This window comes from Anolis sagrei, chromosome 6 (genome assembly GCF_037176765.1).
Source record: "Anolis sagrei isolate rAnoSag1 chromosome 6, rAnoSag1.mat, whole genome shotgun sequence".
Taxonomy (NCBI): Eukaryota; Metazoa; Chordata; class Lepidosauria; order Squamata; family Dactyloidae; genus Anolis; species Anolis sagrei.
In genome coordinates this window covers 131,990,214-132,006,405 of record NC_090026.1, presented here as the reverse complement: position 1 = coordinate 132,006,405, position 16,192 = coordinate 131,990,214, and the positions used below count along the sequence as shown (strand labels likewise).

Below are 16,192 nucleotides of genomic sequence, written 5' to 3'. Positions count from 1 at the left end.
GCTGACTGGAAGTTTCTAGGCGTACGGCTGTTGGCTTGGCGAATAGCCCCAACATGGCCACCCCGGCCAAAGGGGATAAAAGTGCCCTGTGTGGCCCAGATTTCTAGGGCATAGCATGCATCCCACTTGACAAGAGGATGGTACTCTGGTCCCTGTGGCTTGAAAAGCTTGCTCATGTTCTGGCATGTACTGGTGTCTTGTTTTGCTGTGCCTATTTATATTTTGTGTTCTTATGTGCCTTCAAGTTGGCTCTGACAAATGGCAACCTTGTCCTAGGGCTTTCTTGGAAAGATTGATCAGAATGAGGGCATTGTTTTTCCTCCCTTTGTACCCAAGACCAGCCGTTTCGTCTTCCGAATTGCCTCCTCCTCGCTGCCCATTTCGAAAGAGCAGCAACTACTCCTCTTGGAACATGGCAGCTTGCCATAGCGTGCCCAGCTATGAGAAAATAGCCGGACACATCCCCACTCGCCCCTTTGCTCTCCAACAACACAGAAACTGCCGTGTTGGGAGGCTTCACACTTTACTGTTGCAACAGATCGAGCTTTGTGATACACAGATATCTCCTGTTTTGGAGTCCTAGATTGGGATTAGTAGCAGACAGATCCATACTGGGGTCTTCAACTAGTACCAGTGAGGCCAAGTAACCAGCTTTAGGTCCTTTGTCCTAAGCCAGTGATGCTTGGTGTGTCAAAATTTGCCAAAAAACCTGAGCATAACATGGGTGGAGTGTCACTTTGAGGAAAAAAACCCCCATAATTTTGCAATATTTATAGTTTAAATAAGAAAAATGTATAATCCATGCTGAGTTATGGAGTGAACAATGCTCAAATGTGCAGATGTTAAATTTGTAGCGCCTTTTACAAATTTAAGGATGGAATTAGATTGGCTCTTATAAGGTGTACTTCTCTGTATGTGGCCGCATGTGTCTGTGTGTCATCAAAAATAGCCATGCGTGTCATTGCTGACACGTATGTCATAGGTTCACCATCATGGTCCTAAGAGGATGTCAGCAGTCCTTAGTCTTGGAGGACCTGTTCATGGGAGTTGATGTGGAGCTCAGGACTGAAGCCTTCAATTGTGCTGTTTGTTGAACTAACCTGGAATCCCAAAAACCATTTTCCTGTGATGGCCTTTCACCCTGAACTTGGCAAGGAAGAAGGCAAAGAAACCGGAATTTGATCCAAGAGAGTAGCTGTGGATCAGAGAAGAAAGCGGAGCGAAAAGCACCAAGGAAGCACCAGGCGCAGGCAGCCGCCAAGGTTGAACATCTAGAAGCTTTATTTGAACCCTTTACAATAGGTAAGAAGAATCACAACATCAATTCCGGAAACGCTGCTAATGAAGAGACAGTCAAACTATTACAAGTCAAAGGGCAGGAGAGGGAGGTCACAAAGGCAGAAGCAAACGCGCGAAGAACCAGCCCTGCAGAACAGCCACGCCAGGGCTCTGAGCTCCCACCTGGACAACAGGTTCACTTGCCTGCCCCCTCCTGCACTTCCCATTCCTCCATGCATATATGGCCCACCCCAGGAAAAAAACACCCTCCGCTCCTCACTGCCAAAACAGAGTCCCCAGCACCTGGCTGGGAGAGACACATTGACAGAATTCAACAGCGTGATGCAGAAGTTGCTTCAGTGGGCGCTCCCTCCTCCGCACCCCTCGGTCATCGGGAATCCCACAGCAACTCATGTCATAAGTCAAGGAGCCCTGTACTGGTACCCATTAGGCTTGGGCAATCCATGGTTCTAAATGGTTCTAAAGTACCTACAAAACTAAAGTTCTGGTAGTGAAAATTTCACAACTCCTAACAAAACTTTCAAAATTTAGTTATTATTTCATTATTGGTGATTTTAATGACAGAACCAATTAGGAACTGCCATTTATTATGAAATTTTGAGAGTTTTGTTAGAGTTCGGAAATTTTCACCACCAGAACTTTAGTTTTGTAAGTACTTTAGAACCATGGATTGTCCAAGCCTAGTACCCACAGGGCAGGGGACACCTCACTTCTTCGGGACGCAAGTGCTTGTTTACTGGTGGCCCAACTAAATGTTCAAAAATATCAGACCCAGAACCTCCAGGATTCTTAATCGTGACTTTCCTCCAGAAGTGTCAGATTACCATTTCCAGAATCTCTTGAAGTTAAACCGTCCACTGGACCCAACACTCCTTTTCACAGGAGACATCACACAAATGGAGAAGACCCTTAAGATAGGAGCTGCGATGCCTCTCAAGGGAACTTCTGGCTGTGGAAAGTAGCAGACATCACACAAATGGAGAAGACCCTTAAGATAGGATGCCTATCAAGAGACCCTCTGGCTGTGGAAAATGATGACACCCTGTTCCCTGCCCTCCATTTAAGAGGCTGAAGGTGTAGGAGGACATTGGCCACTTCCTCCCAAGTTCCTGTCGGGAAAATGCCAAGGGACCATTTTTCTTTGGGAGCTCACCTACTCTGAGGAGGAACAGAAGAGCAGCCATCAGATAATGGCAAAGATTCTCATCAGATCAGGATTGTCCTCATTAGGGTTTCCTGAAGAAATACTTCTCAAGACAATTTTGGAATATCCTTTCCACCTCATAGTAGAGCCTGTTCATCCTCACAGCAAGTTTCACAATACGACAAGGAAGCCTTCAGAGCCATCTTTGGTTGCCTCCTTCCTCCTTGGTGATTTTCTGGCAACACTGGCGCACCGAGAGGATGCTCGGGTGGTCTAACCCAGGGGTCAGGAACCTTCGGCCCTCCAGGTGTGGTGGACTTCAAGTCCCACAATTCCTTGAGGCTCGGCATTCGCCCCAAAGGCTTACCTTGGCCTCAAGGAATTGTGGGAGTTGAAGTCCACCACACCTGGAGGGCCGAAGGTTCCCCATGCCTGGTCTAACCCATGAAGCCAGCCCCAAATGCAAAGGGTGCCAGGCTTCCCAATCATCTCTGCCTGCCACACTGCCATGATGGAAGGCAGGGGAGTCCTCGATCAAACGGTCTGTTTGATCCAGACAAACCCAAGGCACCTCCTGAAAGCAACACAATGCTGCCAGGACAGCCTGGGGTCAAGTCAAGACAACCACACTCAGACTCAAGTTAGGCATCTTATGAGTGAAGGCGACAATTTGTCAGCAGCCCCAGTGCTTTGCCAATGAACAGACTGGTTTTAAGAGGAGTTTTAATGTATTGTCGAAGGCTTTCATGGCCGGAATCACTGGGTTGTTGTAGGTTTTTGGCCATGTTCTAAAGGCATTTTCTCCTGACGTTTCGCCTGCATCTATGGCAAGCATCCTCAGCCTCAGGCCCTTTCCTTTTGCCCCTCAGCCGCTTAAGCGGCTGAGGGGCAAAAGGAAAGGGCCTGAGGCTGAGGATGCTTGCCATAGATGCAGGCGAAACGTCAGGAGAAAATGCCTCTAGAACATGGCCATATATAGCCCAAAAACACTACAACAACCCAAAAGGAGTTTTGTTCAGGGGGGAAAGCAGCAGGAACAGCAGCAAAGAGTCATGGAGGGTCAATTGCCGCAAGACCATTGGCCATGCCCACCTCTACCCTAAAGAGGTTTGCTGCTTGAGCAAAAATGCTTGCAGATTTATTCTTTTTGTAGGATCATGCAAAGGACAGGAATTACGATGCACATGCTGCCTTTAAAATTCAAATAAAAAGAGGCTGGCTTGAGAAAAAGGGAAGGGCTAAGACACAGCCGGTAAAGCTACCTAAGGAAGCTTGCAAAGCTGAGCACACCCAACTGGGTATAAAAAAACACACCCAGACATCCCTCTTATGCTCACTTGACCATCAGAAAAACCAGTCATTCTGCAGAAAAAGGCAGGAAAAGATGTAGGGGGTTTCTGCCTTCTAGGAGGGCATGGGTATGGGTGTAACAACCAGACCCCCCACAGCTTCCAAGCCTTGCAGCCGTTTGTTTGCCAGGCAGGACACTGGCCACCTTATTGTGCGTACCCTGTTGATATGTGATGCCACACACCCACCCCATTTCTGTTAGGGAAAGAGTACATCTAGCATGCATGCCCCACCAGAAGGCTGACCCCCTGCAATCTCACCTAAAAGGCAGCGGTCACTGCTGTATGCCCACATTGTCCCTGGCCTTTCCTCACTCAACACACCCCAGCCTAGCAGTTAACATAGGAAGGCCAGCTTCAAAAGAGGAATTCTATGGGTGCTGCAGGTGCCTCATTCCTCAGCCAACCCCTGGATTTGACCCACTGGTCACTTCCAACTTCTTCTGGGCCCCTGCAAATGGAGAGGATCCAGACAACCCAAGAAAAGTGGCAGCCTTGAGTGACCCAGAACATGACCAACATGGCCCAGGGCATGTTGAGGAACCTGTGTTTTTTGGGAAAATCCATATATTGCTGCCACTTTATTGCTGCAGAATTGAACTCCACAGCTAAAGGGACCCCACAAGGCTCCAACACTTGGGAGCTGGAGGGGATCACTCCTTCAGTTCCCCACCTACCACCACTCTTTCCACACTTTACCAATGTCACCACTTGGTTGCTCGATTCTAAAGACTTCCCAAAAACCTTCCTCTATATCTATAAAGAACACTCATCCTCAAACAGAACAATCTGCACTCCCTGCAAAGCAAATGGTCCACTAAATTCCTCAGAAGTGCTCCATGCAGTCATTGGTTACCAAAAAGGACTTGAAAATACTATTGCTGCCTCCTTGGCCCATCAGGCCCAGTTGTGCATTCATTTGCAAAAACAGAACAAATTACCTTTCATTTTGGGCACAACTCAGCGAAACTGTAAGTTGTACAAGTGCCACAAGGGGAGGCTTCTGGGGTATGCAGAATTGCTTTTTGTGATGCAGTTTGCCTCAAGGATGGGGTGGGAGTGAGGGAGCCCTCCTGAAAGAACACCCTCCACTATGCACAGGGTGGTGGTGGTGCTGGAGAGTGGACAGTCCCACCAGGAGGTTTTCCTCTGAACCCAATTTCTATTTCCACAGAGATTAGTTGCAGGGCAACTTCACAATAGATTCGGCCCCCACAGCCCAGATCTGCCTCCCACGTTTATTGCACCCCAAATTTGCCATCTGAAGTGATCACGCAGCTACAAGAGCATTAAGTCCTGCAGGCCTAAAGATAAGAACACATCAAAAACAGGTTTCAAACACTGCACTGCGTACCCTTTCATGCAATTGGGGGGGATATTCTACTGGACCTAATAACAGCAGCAAAACGTCCCATGATGTTCTTGCTACAGCATCACTGCACACACCCAAACACACTCCAGCTGCTCTGTTTTCATCCCTCCTAAGTCCTGAATCCTTTTCCAGAATTGAAGTTATTACAAACCACCTTGAAATGCAAAACTACATTGTTTAAAATCCTAATTTGAAACCACACAGCTGGGGGCCACAACCCCTCGCCTCCCCAAAGTGACTACAGAGGTCTACAGCTAAAACACAGGCACGACAAGTTATCGGTGGGTGCATGGCACAGAAGTGTGCACATGCACACAGGAGATAGTCCAGTTGGAACTGGGTGCAAAGAGAAGGGGGGAAAAATGTGCCATTGCCCAAAAGGAATGGCTCTTGTTAGCAGCAGCAGCAGCTCCATGGTAATTCCATCCAAGAGCAAAGGAGAAGGAATCCGCAATCCTTCCACAAGACACAGCAATCTTTTTGCATGTTTGCTATATCAGAAAGTGCAAACATTATTTGACTATCCCTTGAGAGACTAATGGGAGGTGAACCCATCTGTCTGCAGCCCACAGTGGCCAAAACAGAAGAGAATCCAAGACTCCAGATTCTTCTGAATTTAAGGAATGAGAAAAAAGGGCCTCCTAAGAGTACCCAGGATAGCAGAACTCTCTGCCAGTGATCTGAGCTCCAAGCTGTCCTTGCTTTGTAACCCTTCTGGCAAAAGAAGCAAGGAGTCTTCCACCTCCTTTGATTCATCATCATCTGACCCATCCAGAATTGGGTTTTCCAATCCCCAATTCTCAAGAGGCCTGTTTGGCCTTCTGTAGTTGAGCTGGCCCCTCTTTTCAGAGTACAGGCCTGCATTATTGCTTTCAGGGAGGGACCTGTCCTCCCTCTGCCCCGTTTAAAAAGGGACACCTGAACAAAGAATTTTGCCCCCCTCCACACACACACACACACACACACACTTCCCCCTTGGTCTCTGGGGTGAAGTCAGTGGACTGGGAGATCTAAGCTGGCAGTTGAAATTTGGCAAGAAAAGCATCCTGTCTCAGGGCAGTGATATACACCAAGGAGGTGGGAACATGCATGGAGAGAGGTACGGGTGGGAGCCTGGGATGGGAAGACGTTGGGTCTTGGGCAGTGCTGTTCGGATCCGGCGTTTCCACTGGCCAATGTGGACCTCTCCCAACTGAGGTTGGAAGTGTTGCTCTCAGGTCCCTCTTTGGGTCATGCTCACAGGAGAACATAGTTCCCGGAGCCATCTAAACATGAACAGAGCCAACATGGATAGTCGCTTGCATGGACCTTGTACAAGAGCGACATGGTGCATTCCGGCAAGGCTGACTCAGAGGAATGCCTGCCTTGACCCTCTACCCCAAACCCACTGCCACCTTATTGCTGTCCTTGTAGTTCCTTCGAGATTCACAAGACGGGAGACGTCGCCAGATGACCTCCTGAGAAGGAGAAAAAGGGTCAGGCAGGACAAAGAGGAGAGAGAGAGGGCATGGCAGGTGCTGGAGACACTGAAAGCTGGATGGTACATGGTGTGACAACAAGGGACGACAACCTGAGGTTCGGAGAACGGAGGAGTCAAGGGAAGAGACAGGAGGTTGGGCAGCCTGTTGCTTCCAAGCAAGGCTGGGCTCCACAGGTTCACAGCGCCATGAGATGGGAGCAGGCTCAAGGGTAGCATGGCTGAGGCGCAGGGAAGGACGGTGAGGAAATGCAGACAGACAGAAAACTGCCCCTTCCCAGGTGCCAAATCCACAGTGGCCTCATCTAATCAAACATCAGAATATGTGGCAAAAATGTGATCATGAGATTTAGAAGACCATTTTGATGCAAAAAAACCTCTTACAGTTTAAAAAGCCATTTTATTAGAAATCATGCAACCTTTAATATAGAATATATTTATATATATATAAACCAAACATGAGTGCACTACGTCTTTGTGTGAATGGAGACCTATGGGGTTTAATGTGCCACCGGGGAGCATCCTGCCCCAGAGGAGAGCTTTCGAGGGAGTGGGATGGAGGCGTCCTTGTGTGTTGGGTGGCTTTTCGTCCCCCTTTTCTCAGGAGGGGCATGATAGCGTGGAGCCCCCTCCCTCTCTCTTTCTGGCCCAAAGCAGAAGCTCAGCCTTGGAGCTCTGGCCCTGCCCTTGTTTCCCTGCCCTTTGGGCTCCCAGTTTTTCAATGAGAATTCTTCATGACTCTCGCAATGCATGGTTTTTAAAGTTTTATTTACATTTCCATCTTAGTGTCATAGTTTTATTTTATTTTGCAAAGTGAAACAAAGTCGGTCACGCTCTCAAAGCCCCCTCTCCTGAAGGACAAGAAGCAACAAGGGGGCAGGGGGGGTCCCATCCTCCATGGGGAAAGCCCCCTCTCTCCTTGACACAAGAAGCCCAGCTAGGCAACTTCACACAGACCCTGCCTCTTCACAACCCTCATGCACTTCCCAAGAACCCTCCTGGTCGGGGAGGGGGCCGGCCCTGACCACCTTGCCCTCCCCACTCCCACAAACCCAACTGCTTCTCAGCCGCGACTGAGCTTACTGCCTAGAACATCACATCCCAGTTCAACTTCTCTTACAAAATCCACACGCCCGAGCCAAATCCACAACTACATGGATTAAAAGAGGTACCTCTCCCCCACAAACCCACCCACCCACCTATAGGAGCCAATGGCAAGTCTGGGTGGGTTTTGGGGAAAGAGGCGTTTGGCCTGCGTGGGAAATTAACCTACAACAGAGCCTTCTGAAAAAGCCCTTCCCCTCACAGATTCCCCTTCTGACCCAACAGCTTTGTCCAGCTGCAGCTAAAGGTGACCCCTCCCCAAAAAGAAACCACTCCCCCCTCCCCACTACACATCCTTTGAACTTTTTGTTTTAAAATTGACATTGCTTACTGTACGTTTGCTCCATCATCATTTCAAAAGCAAATGTTTAAACACACACAAAATAACCACCACACACACACACAAAAAAAAGGAAAAATAAAATTAAAACAAAAAGAATACAGTTAAAATGGCTGGATATGTTGATAAGATGCCAGCAGCACTGCAGCAGTGGTTAATGGTTCTTTTAATTCTCCTATGGCAAAAGGGGAAATGGGGCAGGAAGGGGGGGGGGGGGTGCGGCATTGGGTGGGGGGGTGCGGCATTGGGGGGGTGGGGTAGCATGAGCCTGCAATGAAGCGACAGTAATCAGCAACACTTTTGTCTTTTAAAATCACGATGAAAGAAGAAGAAGAAGGGCAAGAAAAAGGGAGGAAGGTTCGGGGAGTTAAAAGAGTTCCAAGAAAGCATGAAGTTAGAATGTCTCAGAATAATACAGACCAGCGTTAGAGAGGAGGAGGCAGCGGGAGACGCTGCGGCGGAGACGCAACAGGGCTGGGGGGCCGTGAGTGTGTTGGGGGCTAAGCAGGGACGAGAGCAAAGCCCACCTCCTCCCCCCACTCCACTCCCACCAGGCTCCACTGTGGGCACGGCAGGCCAGGCCTCCTACACAGCTAGACCAGAAAAACCTTCCTTTATGGAGGGAGGGGGAGAGGGGGGAACTGGAACATTCAAATTTCATACTTGGGTCCCCCACTGCCCACCCAAAGAAACATCACGCGAGGCCGTGGAGGCCATTTCTGTGCCCAACGGGAGACAGCGTGCCCGAGGGCCACCTCAAAGGTCCAGCAGGCCATGGGGAGCCGGGGTGGGGAGGGTCGCTCGGCCCGCCTTTCAGGGGCCAAAGCCGGTCTATGGGAGACGAGCTCTGCGTGGGGGGCGGGGGCGAGCGGGGGGCCGAGGGACAGAGTCACAAGCCTTGCTGAGACAGAGCGGCAGAGGTCTCGTCTTCCGAGGGGGGGGCCTGCCACGGTGGCAGCGGTGGCGGCGGTGGCAAAGAAGAGGAGGCGACGGAGCCCAGGCTCTCGCTGACAGAGGTGCTACGCCGAGGAGAGGTGCCACCGGAAAAGACTGGGGGGTGGTGGTGGTTGTTGTTGGAGACTACGGTGGTGCTGTCCACTCCGTGGTCCGTGCGGGCCTTGGCCTTCTCACGGAACGTCAGTTTGTGGGACTCAATCTGCAGCGACACACAGGGGAGCGGGAAGACGGGGGGGGTCACGGGGCAGGGGGAGAGAAGAAAGGGGCGGAAGGCGATACCAGAAGAATGTCATCGTTAGATGCCTGGAAAATAAAAGGCAATTGCTCCATTAACACAAGGAGTAGAAAGGAAACAAAACAAACAAACAAACAATAAATAATAATAATAAACAATAATAATAAACAAACAAACAAACTATCCAATGAGAAAATGGGAGAAGGGGGAAATATGTGGCTCTCTAGCAGCTCATCTCACGAATCCTTGACACAGATGCTGCCCCATTTTGGGAAGAGGCACAAGGTGGTCCCAACCCATTCCCCCCCCCCCACTCTGCCATTGGGAGGGACCCTTTGAATAAGAAGGCAGAGTGGGATACTTCTGACAACCCTATCCGCACACAACCCCACCCCCCCACCCCCACCCCACACCTTGAGCTGCTACAAAGCCCCTTGGGCAGAAGAAGGTCCGGCACTTACTTGTTTCTTGTATGTGAGTGTCGAAGCACTGAATTTCCCTTTGGTCACCGCTGCCCTGAACGGGGGCGGCGGCTGGCCCTACGCCATTCTCCTGCATGACCCCGCTGCCTGGCGGGGGCCCGGTCACAGCTCCGTTCTGTGGGGCTGCCTCCTCACCCCCCTCAGTCTAAAATGAAACAATGGGGTGGGGGAGGACAATGAGGCGTCAATACGAGGATGGGAATGGGATGGGGTGAGATGAAGCAGGCAGGCGAGCGGAGGCAGGGGGGCTCCTCATCGGGGTCACAGAGGCACAGGCTCTCTTTGAGGGAGGGGGCCGTTCCTTGGGATAACCCATCCCCGCTGCTCTGCATCCCTGGTGCCTTCTGCCTGCACCAAGCCCTTCCTTAGAATCAAAGAGTTGGAAGAGACCTCCTGGGCCATCCAGTCCAACCCCATTCTGCCAAGAAGCAGGAATATTGCATTCAAATCACCCCTGACAGATGGCCATCCAGCCTCTGTTTAAAAGCTTCCAAAGAAGGAGCCTCCACCACACTCCGGGGCAGAGAGTTCCACTGCTGAACGGCTCTCCCAGTCAGGAAGTTCTTCCTCATGTTCAGATGGAATCTCCTCTCTTGTAGTTTGAAGCCATTGCTCCATTGCGTCCTAGTCTCCAAGGAAGCAGAAAACAAGCTTGCTCCCTCCTCCTCCCTGTGGCTTCCTCTCACATATTTATACATGGCTATCATATCTCCTCTCAGCCTTCTCTTCTTCAGGCTAAACATGCCCAGTTCCCTAAGCCGCTCCTCATAGGGCTTGTTCTCCAGACCCTTGATCAATTTAATCGCCCTCCTCTGGACACATTCCAGCTTGTCAAGATCTCTCTTGAATTGTGGTGCTAGCCTTCTGCATCACCGCTGGTGCGGCCACATCCTTTCCCCAGTCAAGAGAGGACTCAGCCCTGCGTCTTGTCAATATTCTTCACTTCCATCCCTGCCTCTTTTACTACTCATCCAGCCCAGCTTCCTGTCCTTCACATTCCATACTTCCTGTCCAAGGCTACTTGGCTCAACCACACAAAAGTTCCACATGTGGTCACAATTACTTATTTATTTAAAACTTTTATACCCAGATCTTCTCTACCTCCGTAGAGGGACTCAGACCGGCTAACAACAGAAAATCAATACACAAATACAACTAAAAACATAATAGAAGCACAATACATTAAAATACAAACTAAATAAATACATATAAGCCCAATCGCCAAGATAAAATCACATTCATATCAATCCGCCAGTGTGGCCACTAGTTATTACTTCACTTCACATCACTTTATTTCTTAATTAGTCGCTCTCCACCAAGGTGCTCCGAGTGACTTACAATCTAAAATAGCATTCACACAATATAAAAACATTCAACATAAAAACATTCAACAGTGGCTATTTGGCAAATTAGGTCTGATGACTTAAATGCACAACCAAACAGCCAAGTCTTGAGTGCCTTTACAAAAGGTCGCAACTCCTAGATTATTGCTGAACCCAACCAATTATTCTGGGAATGCTCTGTCCCAGAGCCAGGATTTCACTAGCTTTCTGAAGGTCAGGAGGGAAAGGGCAGATCTAATCTCCTTCGGGAGAGTTCCACAGCCGAGGAGCCACCACCAAGAAAGCCCTGTCTCTCATCCCCACCAAAATGTGGTGGGACCGAGAGTAGGGCCCCTCCAGAAGATCTTAGCAACCTTGATGGTTCATAGGGGAGAATCCGTTCAGACAGGTAAACTGGGCCAGAACCGTTTAGGGTTTTGTAGGTCAACACCAGCACTTTGAATGACATAGAATCAGTGCACACAGAATTCTAGTGTTGGGGCCATCCAATCCAACCCCTTGCCATGCAGGAAGATATTCCCAACCTGTGGCCATCTAAACTCTGCTTAAAAACCTCCAAAGAAAAGGCCCCAGTGGATTCCCAGGCAATATATTCCATATGACGCAAAAATGCCAGGATCCCTTTGCAACTCTGCAGAGGATGCCAGGATGAGTGTGTGAAAGCCAAGAGTCATGTCCAGCAACCCACACAAAATATGGGGGAGCTCTCCTTTCCAGCCATGCACCATGCAGCCACTTTGTAGGAGTTAAGAGGCTGTGAGAAACCCAGACTTTGGGCAAAACTTTGGCCTATGCTATGAGTCTGCTGCTGGGCTGTCTCTTCTTCCCTTTCGTGTTCCCACCTTGCTCCACACCTACATTCTTCAACAATGCAAGGGATGGTCTGTTCCTCCACCCCATGGACCTTTAGCAGTCTCCTTCTACTGGGCCAAAAAAAACCAAGATGCATAGTATATCTACTGTGGGGAAGGAAGGGAGCTTCTCCTCCATCTTCTCCAGTTGCGTTAATATTTGCCCCCACCTACAACATGCTCCTTATGCTCCCTCATGGGCAATTTTGAAATTGGCTGGGGAAACTTATGGGGATGGAGAGGAGAATCGAGTATGGCAAGCGCTTCTCGAGATATTACTCCAGCCTTTTTGTCCGTGCTCCTAATCAACACATTTAATGTTTCACGTGTTTTTACCTATTCTTCCTCAACTTGAGGACCTTGGTGGGCTGGGACACAATCTACGCAGGGTATTTTTAAAGTAAGGTCCGTTTTGTTGTAGACACTAGTAGTTCGCGCGCATACCGCAACGAGTGCGTGCGTCGTGTACCGGCATGCCTTGGGAACAACTGTGCTCAGTTTCCGCTCTGTAGCTCACCTGTACGGTTCTGTTCTGTGCTTTAAAAATGTTTAAGACTATCAACTCACCCGCCGCATGTGAGGTTCGCTCAGTGATACGGTTTTTGTCAGCAAGGAACCTGCCTGCTGCAGAAATTCACTGACAGATTTGTGAAGTGTACAGTGAGACTGTTATGAGTGAAAGCAAAGTGCGTAAGTGGGTATGACAATTCAAAGATGGCCGTGACAACGTCAATGATGACGACGTGAAAACGGCAGTGAACTCTTGGTTATTGGAGCAGGTGGCAAGTTTTTATGAAGAGATATTTTAAAATTGGTTCAGAGGTTTGATAAGTGTTTGAACAAACTTGGCAACTATGTCGATAAATAGAGTGAAGTATGTACTTTTTGAAAATAAATTTACTTTTTTGAAATAAACTTTCGATGTGTACTTATGTTCCAATGGACCTTACTTAAAAAATACCCCTAGTATATTCCAACCAGAGGGATGGGGACAGGGCTGTGGTCGTAATCCATTGAAACTGCCACTAGCTTCCATTTTGCATAGACCCCCAAGATGCATACAGTCCTTAAAGTGAATCTGCTGACCCCACTCCTGCTCCCCTGCCTGAGAACCCATTCAGAACCTTCCTTCATGTGGCACCATGGAAATGGACATGGAAGTGTCAATGGGTGACAAAAGGACTGACAAGTGGCCACACACGGTAAGGGGAGGAGCAGGGAGAGGACCCACGCTGGACGCTGCCCGACATGTACCTTCACTGTGCCCCCAGCTGGGATGTGCCCCACATTGTCCAGGGAGCCCACTTTGGCCTGGGCCTTCTCCTTGAAGTTCAACTTCTGGTTTTCAATCTTCACGTCTCCACCTCCTGGAACAAACAAAGGACATGATTCTTCCTGGGGACAGGACTACGTGATGTGGAAAGCCCCCTTCTCTCAGCGTCAGAGAAAGACAAAGGCAAACTCCTTCCAAACAAACCTTGCCAAGAAAGTCTTAACAGTCACCATAAGCTGGAAATAACTTGAAGGCAGATAACAACAATAAGGTTCACATAAAGATATAACTTGGACACAAGCTGTAGAAGAATGTAAAAGCAATAACCATCATTTTAAATTGAAATTAGGACCATTAACATCGAGGCTTGAGATGAAACTGATGTAGCAGCCACAATTGCAAAAATCACAGACTTAGAAAGAATACTGTGGAGCTGGAGAAAGTGAAGGAAGGGTAACCAAAAGGAACATGGGATTAGAAAAACCTATTATTTTGCAGCTCAGAAAAGAAAAACATGACATAATCGAATCCTTGAATTGTCAGGTTGGAAGGAGGGAGGTCATGTGTCAGACCACAGTTTCTCAGACTTTCTTATATGGGGGACCAGAAACTATTCTCTTTCAACTACAGCTGTTCCTTTCTTTCCTGGAAACTCACCCGGGACCAGGGCCAATGGCTCAGGAACTGGCACTAGTGTGAGGACCGTCACTGTGAGCAACAGCAATCTAGACCAGGGCTTCTCAGGATATCTGATGTGGAAGATTGGCATTTTTCCCCTCCAAAGTGTCATGGACCAGAAACGTGTTTGGCTACAACTTTTTCTTTCTTTCTAGGAAAATTGCTGTGGATCAGGGACAACCATTTTGGGCAGCACTGATCTTGCCAATGTTGAAAATCCATGGCAGAAGATGGCCATCCAATTTTTGAGTAAAAGTGAAGGAGAGTCCACCACAGTCTGTTTCACTGTCCAATCGCTCTTGCTGTCGAATCTGGTTCACTGGTTCAGGTCTTGGTTTCTGGAGCAGCCAAAACCAAGCTTGCTCCAACTACATGAAGTCCCTTTGGACAGAACTATCATGTCACCCTTCTGTTTTCTCTTCCCCAAACTCCCTGCAAGGTTCAGAGTGGTATAACATTGATAAGAAGAAGTATTTCTCCCTTCTTCACAATACTGGAACCCAGTGAGATCTTCGAATGGCGGGGAATTTGAGACAAATAAAGAGGATTCCATTCGTGGGTTGTTGTAGGTTTTTTCGGGCTATATGGCCATGTTCTAGAGTTTTTTTAATACTAGTAGCATATAATGACACTGTCAGGCCATTACATGCTAATCAAGGTGGTCAGTTGAAACATTCACACCTAGCTCCAACAGACAAGAGTCCTTTGTTCCACCCTGGTCATTCCACAGATATATAAACCCTTTTCCTAGTTCCAACAGATCTCACAACCTCTGAGGATGCTTGCCATAGATGCAGTCAGGAGAGAATGCCTCTAGAACATGGCCATGTAGCCCGAAAAAACCTACAACAACCCAGTGATTCTGGCCATGAAAGCCTTCGACAATACAGGATTCCATTACACTGTGCACAAGTAAAATACATATTATTATATGGATGGCTGTAGAGTCAGGGAGAACCCAGGTATCTCCCTGACCTCCACGGCTCATTCTCTCTGTGTCTTACCTGGCTTATGTTTGATATTTGCCTTTGAGCCACATTTTGAGGACACTTTAGAAAGATCAATTTTCTTGTTTAGAATCTGCACCTGCAGAACAAGAGGAAGGGAAAACAAAAAGCAAAATATCTCAGGAGCAAGCAGTGCCGGAAACTCCGTAGAAGTTGTAAGGCTCCGGGGTGTTTGTGCCTCCACCGTCCCAGTGCCCTCTTCTCTCCGGGCTGCGGGCTGACGAGGCAAGGAGCCCTGCCACTCCAGGAGATGGGGAAAAACATGGCAGCTGAGTGAATGGGTGTGAGGGGGTCCAAGCAGACAGAGGACTGGGCTTCTCAAAGTCTCGTCAACATCAAAAGTTAGTGTAATGCATAAAAGCAGAGGCAGGAACGCAGCCAAAGAAGACAAGGAAGTGTCTTAGCAGTGGCTTCAGACATCATATGTCACATTAGTAGGTGCATAATGAATTATTATCAGCAATTAATAATAATAATAATAATAATAATAATAATAGCAGCAGCAGCTAACACTCCCTGGGGGTCTACTAACAGCCCAGGAGATTTGATGCATTTTAAAAGTTAGAAACTGGTTGGTGGCAGATGCAAGCCATGCATGTTATGGGATATGGTCTCTGGCCAACTTACAAAAGAGTCCAGTATATATGTGCCCAGAATGCATTAGGCAAAATCAAGTGACTTTGCATAATTTATTCCAATGTGCAACAAATGGGGGAGAAGGTTAGGGAGGAGTTAAAGAGCACGGTTCATAGGAGGGAAAGAAGGGGAGAGGCAGAAGGTGACCTTTGGGGATTAGATGGGGCTGAAGGACAACGAGGTGGAATGGGGTGAGCTCTGTGTTGGAGGCCCAGCCTCTAAGCAGCCACCAGTTCACATTTAACCTGGATACCACGACAGTGAACTTTGACCGCACAATGGGTTAGGCATGTTTGGCCCAGATTAGTACTTTCTCAGAGCCTGGAAGTCAAGCACTAAACGTAATGGCATTATACGTAGTGAGTTTTTGTTTTAGTAACAAGCCCCAATGTCATTCTGGTTGACCATTCTGAGAAGGATGATGTCAGCACTATCAACTTCCGCATGCACAACATTTACTTATTGCTGGCAAGATTTTTGGAGGAGGATGCATTTGTGGTCATTTGGAGGTTTTGTTTTGTTTTGAGAAACTGACAATGATGCGTCAAGACGACACCATGTTGCCGACTGTGTTACTCATTTGAAAAACAAGCAGCATGCTACTTCTTTGTATGATGGCTCCAAGCTGTAGTTTCTATCTGAAGC

At 48.4% G+C, this 16,192-nt stretch overlaps 1 protein-coding gene across 15 annotated transcripts in view; it reads right to left on the bottom strand.

Annotated features, from left to right (window-relative positions):
• Positions 1 to 1,258: 1,258 nt before the first annotated feature.
• LOC132779080 (microtubule-associated protein 2-like) overlaps positions 1,259 to 16,192 on the bottom strand; it is a 229,542-nt gene continuing 214,608 nt past the window's right edge. For 13 of the 15 annotated variants that reach the window (XM_060782772.2, XM_060782774.2, XM_060782770.2 and 10 more), the window contains 3 exons: positions 14,909 to 14,990; positions 13,208 to 13,320; positions 1,259 to 9,241 (listed from right to left, as the gene is read on the bottom strand). In XM_060782772.2, the coding sequence (XP_060638755.2) occupies positions 8,975 to 9,241; positions 13,208 to 13,320; positions 14,909 to 14,990 (462 nt within the window). In that variant the 3' untranslated portion in view covers positions 1,259 to 8,974. The other 2 variants (XM_060782767.2, XM_060782765.2) reach the window with 2 other exon arrangements.